The following is an 11708-nucleotide window of genomic DNA, read 5'->3' as shown; positions in this document are numbered from 1 at the left end:
GTTTAATCTGGATTCCGATCTTCAGCTGCCTCATAGTTCGGATACGTCGATGAATGAAGGAGGAAAATATTGACTATGGTCACGGAAGAACGACTCGGCGAGCATCTCGAATAACGGGGCGCGATCCGTAGAAAAAACGACTGCGGGGTGTATAATGCACCTCACCTCGTTCGTCATGTAACACTGCAATCAGAATTCCAATTAGGTTTCCCGAAATACGTGAACCCCGTTAGAACTAGATCATTTCGTATCTAAAAATACAAATCGCAATCGCGTTGGTATTATAATATGATCACCGCAACAACGCTATATCCGTTTCGTGGATGTTTACTGGAAATTTCGGAAAATTACAGCTCCGGAAAATTCTCAAATAACAAGAATAAGCTTTCACGGTTGACGTGGATGTACTGGACTTCCTTCCCTCCCGGGTCACGGGGCTGGCTATAAAAGGGAGAAACAGGAGATCGTATATATCCTCGATATTTATTTGCACGGACGTCGCAGAGAGACGAAAAGACGTTTTCCACGGGAAAACGCGGCACGAGCGGTTTGTACAGTTTTGTTGAAACTTTGCCGCACGTTATTGGAGCATTAAATCCTTCGTGGATTAACACGCAACGTGTCGTTCTCGCATGCATGCCGCTCTCAGGTACGCCCGGAATTAAATGAAACGTCCTTGCCTCGCTAAAGCATCCTACGTTCGATCGCAATTTATTAGCTGTAGTCGCGCATATCCATCGGGGCCAGGACACGTGAGGAAGATCGATGGCACTGTCGGACGAGATTGGATTTTTTTTCCGTATGAACACCATTATTCTGTGGCATCATTCATCTTGAGACTATGAACTTGTACACGTCTGCGACGCGAAAGCAAAACAGGCACGGCCCTGTGAATTTTTTTTATCCAACACAATTTCTTTCATTGATACCGCAACCACTGGAATTAATATTCGGCCGCGCTTCGCGATTGCATTACTTTGCGTTATTTCATTCCCGTGCTAATCTGCGCGCTAATGGTGATTCGCGATTCGGGGATGGTAAACGGTTGGAGCGCAACAGAGAGATAATTACCCGGCGCGCAAAAGGGTTAATTATTGTATTATATAGTTATTACAATAATTTCGTTAAACGTTTGAGCGACGTACACGCGATTAAAAAAATGTTAAAAAATGGAGGGTAATATCGTTGTAACAGCGTGTGTCGTGGGATGATTCTAGCTGACTAGCACAGCTGGTTAAGTTCACCAGCGAGATTTTGCGATGGTAACTCACTTATGTCGTGGCCATCGTGTCTGCGGGACTTGCTAGAATTCGTGAGCGGCGTCTGCATAGTTTCATTATCGTGCAACAGCTCCCGGGCTCCCCGCGTGTATGCATCTCCCCGAGTTATTTCGCAAAACTCTTCAACAACCCTGAGTGTAACTCGCACGTACAAAAGATCGCACGCTCGCGCGCGCACACATGACTCTCATATCTTTCTTCTCTCTTGAATATACATGTTGAATAAAATAGACATAAAGATAATATAATTCTGCAGTCGTGCAGAATGTTCCCGTCTGCGCGCAGTCTGTCCACTTTCTCTTCCGCAATACGCGAGAGGCAAACGAGAGGAAGACGTGACTTCCAAGTGAAATTACAGTCGCGTTATGTGATTCGAAAATTCTGACGTGCGTGTATCAACTTCCGGTTAACCGCGCTGGGAAATAATAACGTAGCGGAAAGTGAAGGGCGTGGATGCGCGATACGGGGAGATATATGTACGGACCCTTTTCTTTTTTCTCTCACCCCTCGGCGCGACAAACGGGAGGCGAAATTCCGTCCGAGAGCGTGCCCGGATGCGGACGATATATACGATTTATCGCTGAGGCAGAGCAGCAAGAGGGAGGGCAGGAAGGGAGGCGCAAGAGGAGGACACGAACGGGGTCTAAGGTGGGACGCCATAAAGGTTTCCCCCGTGTGCAGTAGATCACGAGCACGAGGGAGATTACAGTAATACGTAATCTCCTTGACAAGTTGTAGAATTTTCCAGTGACCCTTTTCCGGCGACATTTGCTCGATGTACGAAACGTGAACGTGCGCACGACACAAGGCCGTCATGAGACGCCATGAAAGATGCATAGGGGGTTCGTAACGGTGGACGAGCGTTCGCTAAGTCGGCAGCCGTCGACACATGTCGACGTTACTACGTCCGTTCGATGCTACATACAGCTACGGATTACGACAACGTCGTGATGATATAATTGCATGCGACAGAATCGCTCGCGCGGCGTTGAATATATATTCCACGGATTTCGGATTGCGTCACACCTGGGGACGTCCAGATGTCGGCCGGAGGAAACGCGCGAGGAGCTGACAAGAGTGCCAACAGCTAGGAACGAGAAGTCGATTGGTCGCAGCCGGCGAAATGCACTTATAAGATTCTCCCGTGCGCGTCTGCTTCGGGAATTTTCCCCGCAAGAGAGACCCGCTCCAACATCGACCGCCGCAATAAATTATCGGGAAATCGAAGAAAGTATAGGATAATGTTGGCGGATTGCACGCGGTCAATGGTTGACGCACCAGCGCGACAATAAATCTCCCAATGCATCCTTGCGGTGCTTGTCGAACGGATATCGTCGCGATAGGATAAATAATGGAAAATGCATGCGCGTATATACATAGAAATAGTCTTACAATCGCGACGTATCTCTGCCGCGAGAAAACGCCAGTTGTCATTGATACGTGTCAGTCGGACGAGCGTACGAAAGGTGGCCGCGATTGAATTTCTGGCGGAAAAATGCCTGAATGGCCGTATCTCGCCGCATCTCGTCAGGTTGACAATTCATAGTATCAAACTCACGATATTACGAACGCGAGACGGAAATTGCGGGAATTACAGATACATCGTAATGAAACCGCGAGGAAAAACGTTCGATGAGACAGTCGACTTTATCTTGCGCGTGGCCGTATCGTGGCAAATCGGCGAGAAAATAACACTTCAAGATCGTGAAAACGTGAAATCGCGTGCATGTGGCAAGAGTGTCAACCGCGATGGCCGGAATAATATGCCGCGTGTTTCTGAGGCTGGAGATAAAGCAGTTGAGACGAACACGCCGGGCCGAGCTGGCGTGTGCTTTTAATTTTCGCTTTTTCGCGCAGTTTATCGCCGAGACGATATTGCGCTGTCGCGATTTCTTTATTCGTGCCGTATTGGCCGCGTCATTAGACGGCAGCACGGAAACGTCGTTAAAGACGCTATCGTGACACGAGGGAAATAAAGGGGGTGCGGCGTGCGAAACGCTCGAATCGCAATTCCGTTAATATGTCCGCGCTGTCGCTACTTTTCTCGTTCGGTGAAAAGCGCTGAAATCCGCGTTGAAATTCGCGCACGCCATTCCATCAGCCGGGACGATAATGGGCACCATCCATATCTCGCGTTCCCGTTCTCCTCCGCACGTTTCAAACGCGGGGAAGATTAATCATCTCCTAATATCAGTGTCAACTTCGTGGATTAGCCCGGCGGCCCTCGTTCGACCATCTTCCCTCGCGTAGATTTCACAGATGCTCTCGCGACCAGGATTTTTGTACGCGCGCTGACACGATCTATATTAAAGTAGAAGACCCATTGTCGAATGTGTCTATTGTTGAACGTGCTCTAGATCGGATTGATGTAGTACATGAACGTACAATACTCGACAAATACCCTTTTATCAGATTAACAATCAATAATTTCGTACATTTGTCAGAATCCGACTGCACGGTGAATCCACACAAACGTGGCTTGACAAACAGTTCTCGAGTTACAGTGTTTTCTCTTAATCCCTCAAATGCTCAGCAAACTCACGGTAGCGAGTGGAGCATCATGCTTTTTGGTTCACGCTCTGAATTTTCTCTGGGTAATCTCGCCGTTGGTATCGCACGCCCATTTTCGCAGTGCCTCGGTTATCCGATAGCTCGGCGCGGTACTCTTCAGATCGATCCCTAACGGCGTTAAAGATAATTGAAAAGTGCAGCACGCGTTTTGATGGAATCGCACTGATAGGAGAGCGTCAGCTTCAGATAGGAGGATCTCTGTTCACGTCGCTCCTCGCAGTTTCCGTATACGCACGAGTACGCGCTGACGATACGCGCGTATTCACTTCGTCGCGGATTCCTGCGGATAATTGCGCCGGGAGTTATGTTACTCCAAACTAGTCGCGCTTTTGTGCGGGATGTAATCGTTTGATAACGGAAACGCGTACGCGCAGAATACAGCATCATCGAGCGAGCGAGAGAGAGAGAGAGAGAGAGAGAGAGAAAGTGACAGAGAAAAGGGAGAATGAGGGGCCAACAATGCAATCTGCGGGACTTGCATGGTATTTCCGAAGCGGGCGCATGCACTCTGAAACTCTGATCTTCCGAGTTATTCTCCTATATCATTGTCCTGGTGGAAAAAAAAGGAAACAACGAAAAGACACGCAGACAGCGTGTCTCACGGATAAAGACGCGGCCAAAAGTAACAGCGGGCGTCTTCGCTCAATTGCGCTTTCCTCCCCCTTAGCTCCTTTTTCTCTTCCCGACGAGTTCCATTATGGAAGATGAATTGCATAACGGCACGCTGGCACGCTGTCGCGTCAAATCAGGACGTAACGATCCAAGAAAACTCAGGAATCGGGTCGCGTCGAGCTGCATACACGGATACGAGCGATATTTCCGCGATTTTTGAATTTTTGACACAGAATAGCCGCGACAGATGCACAAAAGCGATCTCTCGGCCGTAATATTGCGTTTTTTTTGCTGCGCGATTACGGCAACGTAACGCAAATTGAACACGCTAAAATTGCAGCGTTTTTCCTGCTGGCTGGAAAAATGAAGCTGTTTCCGTGGCTGGTAGATACACATTACCAATAGGAATTGAAATAAAAGACGCTTGGAAACGCTATAACCACGAGTGCCTCATTTTTCAAGCTATTGTTGCGACTCGAAATTCCAGTCAATCTCGTGAATTTCGAACGCGTTGGATTTTGAGGTCCATAATGCGCTCTCGCGCAATAAATTTACCGGCACTGGCTGTCGCTGAATGCGAAATCAACGAGGATTTTTCAACCGCCAGCGTGTCTCTGTTACGGATTACAGTAGCTTGATGCGTTTATTCCGGCGCGACGTGCATTCAAATCCTGACAATGTAACATCTTTCCTGTCATGCGGAACCTCGACGACTCGTTGGCCGCCACATCGTTTGACCCATCAGACTTTGGCGCATTGTTACCGAGCGATTTATTGGGATCATTGAAAGAACTCGACATCTCGTGCACGTCATCGCGATATTTCATCAGATATTCACAGAGCGACCAAGAGAGAGGATGCGGAGAGGGAGCAGTTTGTCGCTATTACGGCAAACGGCATTAGCTATATAAAGAGTTACGGTAAGAAAAGCGCACGGTCCCAGCGATCGAAATTCATGAGTGCAAGGCGCCGGGAATTTCGACCGGATATACGATGTCGACCGGATATACGAGGCGAAACGTGACGCTTCGTTTGTTGGCGAAACGGAGGACTCTGGTTGCACGGAGTCGCATAAAATCGCCAGCCCACGGAGATTGCGCGAACGAGCGGTCCACACAATCGTGATGATCACGATAGCTGCGAGATTCCTGCGCGGAATAATATCCAGGCGAATCGCTCATTCACGGCGATAAAATCGCGATGAATACGCGGATTAACGGTGGTTGTTCCAGCCGGCAGGCCGATATTCGGCTGTCATCCAGAATCTGCAATTGCCAACGAACAACAAAGTTACGACGGGCCGTTTAGATGCGGGACGAAAGGTAAATAACGAGCGGTAAACAAAATACTATTGATTTTGGAGATCGTGTTGTTTGCAGCTGTTTGTGCGGCCGCGAACACAGTTGCAGAAATACGAGATATTTTCATAAAAAAATAGCTGATGGCAGCATAGCTGTTTGATCCAGATCCTCCCAGAGGCTTACCGGTGGTGATGCAGACCGACGGATGAAATGCGGATTGGTAGCGTTTCTCCGTTTTCTTTCCGTCGAGATTAAGGAAACGTCAGTTTGCATTTAGCGTCGTCGCGCGAATTAAGCAAGACGTCCGTTTTTTTGAAGACAAGCCGGCCTGTCGAGCCTCTAATGGCTCGACGTCAGGGAACAGTCTGGATCTCTGAAATATTACTATGCCGGAAGTGCCGCGTGCCGCGACAGTCGTAATATCGGGCTCAAGATAAATTACCGCAAATTGAACTTGTTTGTTCACGCATGTATTTGCGCGCGCGCTATCAATTTCTATGCTAATAGGTAAACGCGTGACGCCACGCATTTCCTTAAATAATCAGACGGTTTCCGAATGGTCGTCACGTTCTCGTACAATTACGTCGATGACGCGTAACGTCCGCACCCCGCCGGCCCTTCCGGCTTTTATAAAATTAGGTGGCGCCGCTTAGAGCGATAACGTGAGATGAAATTCAGATGATGCGGGGTGCCCTGATCCGCCGTGTACGTCCTAAGTGGAACGGTCTTTTAAGCTCACGACGCCATGGAGCGAAAAATAAAGGGTCGCCATCGGATTATTCCACGACGAAAGTGTCCCGAGTGGTGCAATTGCGAAATACGCGGGCGAGCTTCATCCTCGCAGCAACCGGCGCCACCAAAAACAGAGGAAAATTGTGGGAAGTAGGCCACGAGTGTCGCAATCGTTGACAATCTAACGGCCCGCGCGAAATCGCGAGAATAACGTCAAACCGCAGGCTGAAACCCGCGAGCGCGGATGTTCTCCGCGGGGAGACCATCATCTTCCGTTCTGTTTTCAAATGCGCCGCCGACTCGAAGCGGAAACGACACGAGAAAAGAATTTTTCAAATCTACGAGTATAATCATCTAGAGTGGAGAACCGCGCAGGGCGAGAGCGACCTGGGAAATCGTTGAATACAAGCGACAACACGGAAAAGAGAGTTTCAGGAGCAAGGATGTGCTTTTCCGCCTCGGAGCACAAAATTGGTTGTTCCTTCGCAAGTTTAAATATTTCCACAACAAATTAAGTACTTTCGGCGGACGCGTATCACCGTTTCCGGCATTGTCGCATGTAGAAGACATTCTACATGAGAAAGATCGAAACGCTGTTTCGTGGCGTTCCCGGAGGGTGTTCCGTAATTATCGTGATGTACTTGTCGCGATTAAAGGTCCATCAACCATAGGAAAACCTCTTCCCGATAAAATGAACTCGGACGTATCCAGGCGAATTGAATTTCGCCCGAACGACCGTCCTCGAATTACTCTCTTTCTCGCTCTCTCTCTCTCTTTTTCTCTTTTTCACCCTCTCTTGCCTGCTTGCTTGCGCGCGCACTGCAACTTCCCGTAAAAATAACCGATTCATTAATCGACGACGACCGCCGGGAGAATTCGCGCGACGCCCTCGAAAATATAGAGGTCTATGTATATATCTATTACGCGAAAAGTTTGCAGTGTCGGTAGCGAACTTCCGGCGAGTGGGTTGCGATATCGTTGCACACACCGCGAGTTCGAGGTAACTCGGCCTTGACGTTAGGGGGAGAGACGGCTTTTCCAAAGTCTCAAGTAGACTCGAGAATCGACGGGTACCAGGAGGCTGCGCGAGGTGGAGATAAAGCGGGGCGATCGAGGGAAGCACGACGAGGAGAGACGAGCAAGAGGGTGGTAGAGCGAGGGAGGCCAGCAAGAGAAGGGAGGCTGCAAGAAGAACGAGCGAGAAAGAGAGACGGATGAAAGTAGCGGGTTGTGGAGTAAACGCAGGACGGAGGGAAAGAAAAGGGAGCAGGGGAGAGTGAGATGGGCAGACGTATCGACGAACAGAAGGGTACAAGAGGGACAGAAACAAAGAGCGGGGCCGGGGTAGGAGTATGAGTCAACGACTTGCGAACCTCTTTCGCATCGATTGCAAATATTTAAAGCGCGAGGTCAGGCGAGTGCGGCGACGGGCGAGGGGATGAATTCGAATTTGAATGTTTCGTGCGTTTTCATGATGCGTCTCCACAATGGCGGACGGCCGGGGGAAACGACGGATTGCTTCCGTATTTTGCGAGACAACGGACAGACGTAACGCCGCCCGGCTGACCATTTACGTCGTCGTCAAACGTCCGTTTCAGGCCACGGACGAGCTACACGAGTTAACGTCGTTCCCGAAGCTGGCAACTCAATTTTCATAGCGCGGTTGTCTAATGTCTACGTTGTCCCGACTCTTGATCGATAATAAATGCGAACGCGCGGCACTGGCGATTCAGACATGCTGGCACGTGTTCGCGTATATCTTGATCTTCGCACAATTGCGGCGGACTATCATCTACTCGTGGAATCGCATAATGTGCATAATGCGCGTGTGCTCATTGTCGCAGAAAAATTCCGTGCGGAATTTTTCGATATCGTAACGATATGCGGCATATCGAGCACGCGACATTAACCCGACATTGATTTCCTGACGCGTTCGTCGACAGTATGTCGCATTATGTCCGCGATATATTATCGAATTTCTGAATATTACCTGAATAGTCGATTTGAAAAGTGTTAGATTACAGGTCGTATTTTTCACGTGCTGATGAAAGTAGCACGACTCTGTTCAAATCACTGTGTAAAGCTGCTCATCTGCATATTACTTATCGTGATGTCATGATATCACGCTTCGCGTTACTTTGTTCGCCATTCTGTAATTTGCATAAAACACTAAGGGTGAATCGAAACACATTGAAGCTAACACGACAGTCTTGCAAGACACGCAGGAGTGGCCTCGCCGTCACATTGTCATATGAAAATGTGTCAACAAGTGTCAAGTGTCTTGACACTGTTGTTTCTAAGACGACTGTTGACATAGTCACCAACATTATTTGAACAGATAGTAGAGACTAACGTCTACGACATTTAAAAGACAAATTTCCTTTCACTATTAAAAGACTCTTTTTCTATCTCCGACATCTTCTCTAGATTGTTTCTTAGATATTGCAAAATACAATCTCTCATAATCTCATATTCGCGCGATTATAAGATCACTATCATTCTCTTCGCTCATTGTCGTCAAACTTGCTAAAGCTTTATCTACCTTCTGCGGACGTTGAATCGACTCGATCGGAAGACCCGGCTGTCTTACTAAGAGATATTCCGTTGTCGCTTATTCAAAGGGAATAGCTACAGAATGATCATCGTGTAACAGAGAGGTCTTCTGTCCGGCCAAACCGACCGATATGTAATTGTGATCAATGACACGGAAGGACGAGGTGGAAGGACGACGAAAGAAAAGATCGGGGAAAAGAGGAGCAAGAATATCGGCGAGCGACCGCGGTTACATTCTGGTTGCAAATTACGGTTAATTCGCGTCGTTCGATCCTGAATTCATTCCCTAATTCGAGACCAGAGGCTTTCTTCCGCCTTATTAAAGAGCGATGCATTCGAGATAAACGTTTTCCGAATTTGGCAAAATCAAGAGCATTACCGCGTAATGAATTTTAAACTCGAATGAATGTTATAATTTGCCCTACGTAATTAGGGTAGCACGTGAATAGAGCCCGAAATAAATGATAGCTTTCTCGTTTATGGACTGAGTTAAATTAATCCGTAAGTAATTAAAACGAGGTTTCTGAGAGGTCATAAATTGCATCGTAAGGGACCAGAACGGTGGTAAGAATACGTGGTATCCATTTATATTCATAGGTTTCTTTCTTGCGAAACGATATCGTTATTCTTGCGTACTTCTTAGAACAATAGTGCAAGATTGTTACTGGCAAACTTCACGAACGTGCGCATCACGACTACAAACGCACGGAGCTCCATTGTGGAGACCTATTATACACGCGCGCACGCCGCAATAATCGGCCGCTGTGCACCCCGTTTTGTTCTCTCCTCCAGTTTTGTGACAGCTGGAAAAATGCCGTATGGCATCACGGGGTGTATCACATCCTGTGCGTATCGGATGCACGCGGGCCAAATAAAAGTCGCGGCCAGCCAAGAGGCGTGTCACGCTACTCGAGAGCGTTACGCTCGCGCAAACCTCCAGCACAATCGCGCGAGGTTTAAGCCCTTCAACAAGCTATATGTCAAATGTCACTGTCACACTCAAGCGCTTTTGCAAGCTTCCTTTCTGGCCGTTGTTCGGCAATTTCTCTCGTTATTAAATATATCGCGGCTTACGAATTCGAAACAAAGGAAATTTAATTAAATCCACCAGTACTCTCGATGTTACGCTACGTGCACATAAAGAGATCGTAACAGCCCGCAGGGCACGCGTGATTACCACCATGGAAACTGTTCGGGAAAAGTTATAGACAATGCGTTCTCCCTGCTTACCTTCGAGATGAGAAAAACGGCGCTCTCGCGTAAGAGGTGCAATACCTTATTAAACCAGGTACCAATCATTGTCGAGATTTCGGATGTTCACCCGAGTAAGCACTACACATAGATTTACAGTCTATAGGCCGTTTCCCGGGCTTTCGTTGTCGATACTCGAGAGAGGTAGATTTAACGGGAGACTACGGACAAAAGCAACCCTTTTAACATTTATAATAATTGAACGTCGAAACTTTAACACGAGACGATTAAGTAGTAATTGACAACATTCGTTTGGTCGTTAAGCGTCTCCTCTCCTTCGCTCGTTACGCGGCTCTTCTTCATCATCTTACGTCAACGACATACGTGTACATACACACATATCCGCACATATATGCATATATCTTTATATATAGATTTATTTATACGGCGATATATATATCTCTCTCAAACTTTCGGAACAAACGGTAAATTTTTAGACATCCCACACACAAATCGATATTATTATTTAGAAGAGAATTATCATTAGAGTAGTATATATTATTATTGGTGATGATGTTAACGGTAAATCAACGTGGATCAGTTTGTAATTGATCGAGCGATGCCCGAGTTTATCCCTCCCACCAGATATGTCATGCGATATCACTCATTCACGATACTGGCCCCTGCATATATCCGATCGAATTCGTTTCCCCGCGATCTGGTCAGTTCCTCTTCTCGTTATTCCAATTTCGTCGCGGTTTCGTATCGCGGTCCTCTTCTTCGTCGGCTCACTCTATCTTTCTCTCTTCCTCTCTTGCAACACTGGCGAGATGGCACTGAGATCTCGGAGCACACCCTTCAAAATTTGATTCTCTATCTCGTTATCTCTCGCGTGTCACGGCTCTTCCGGAAACACCTAAATCGTCACGATGGATCGTGGCAAGCACTGTAAGCACAAACACGTGATAAACGCCCGCCGTCTCATAATTCGTCCACGCCGGAAACGACAATCGTCCTCGTCTTTTTCCGGCGACTGACACGTGCACGCATCCTACTCTCGCCCTTATCGGCGCCGACCTCGCGGAGGAAGGAAGCTCGTTGTCGCCGTGATCGCGTGCGGAACGTTAAGCGTCAATGTGCCATGCGGGCTTAAGATGAATAGGCTCGCGGGATTCCCGATTCTCTCCTTTACATCGTGATACTCGACGATTCGGAACGCTTTCGGAACCCACGTGTTCCTCGGATCATCGCGACGAGATGCGTCCGTAAATAGACAGATGAGTCCATTAGAGCGTTTTTAATATTTTAAGCTGTCGCATTGTTCCAGCAATCTAAGGAGGAAGTGACTTCATCGTCAGAGACGCGGCGACTTCCATCGAGCGAGTGCTGAGCATTGAATCTCTCGTAATCAGAAAAGTTGCCCGGGATTATTTTATTACTTTGTCTATTTCCGTCCGTTCGATCGCGG

The 11708-nt window shown here is 47.8% G+C and overlaps 1 protein-coding gene across 3 annotated transcripts in view; it reads right to left on the bottom strand.

The window, feature by feature from the left end:
• The window catches only part of LOC105274476, a 96581-nt gene that overhangs the window by 19064 nt on the left and 65809 nt on the right, over window positions 1-11708 (bottom strand). For 2 of the 3 annotated variants that reach the window (XM_026973946.1, XM_026973947.1), the window contains exon 18: window positions 10988-11186. Coding sequence is in view for 1 of the 3 variants with exons in the window: in XM_026973945.1 (XP_026829746.1) it covers window positions 10345-10461 (117 nt within the window). In the remaining 2 variants the exon portion in view is untranslated. Of the gene's footprint in view, window positions 1-10279; window positions 10462-10987; window positions 11187-11708 lie in introns of those variants that run through there. The other variant, XM_026973945.1, reaches the window with a different exon arrangement.

This window comes from Ooceraea biroi, chromosome 11 (genome assembly GCF_003672135.1).
Source record: "Ooceraea biroi isolate clonal line C1 chromosome 11, Obir_v5.4, whole genome shotgun sequence".
NCBI classification, from domain to species: domain Eukaryota; kingdom Metazoa; phylum Arthropoda; class Insecta; order Hymenoptera; family Formicidae; genus Ooceraea; species Ooceraea biroi.
Note: the sequence above shows the minus strand (reverse complement) of the source record. Positions and strands in the feature narration are given on the sequence as shown.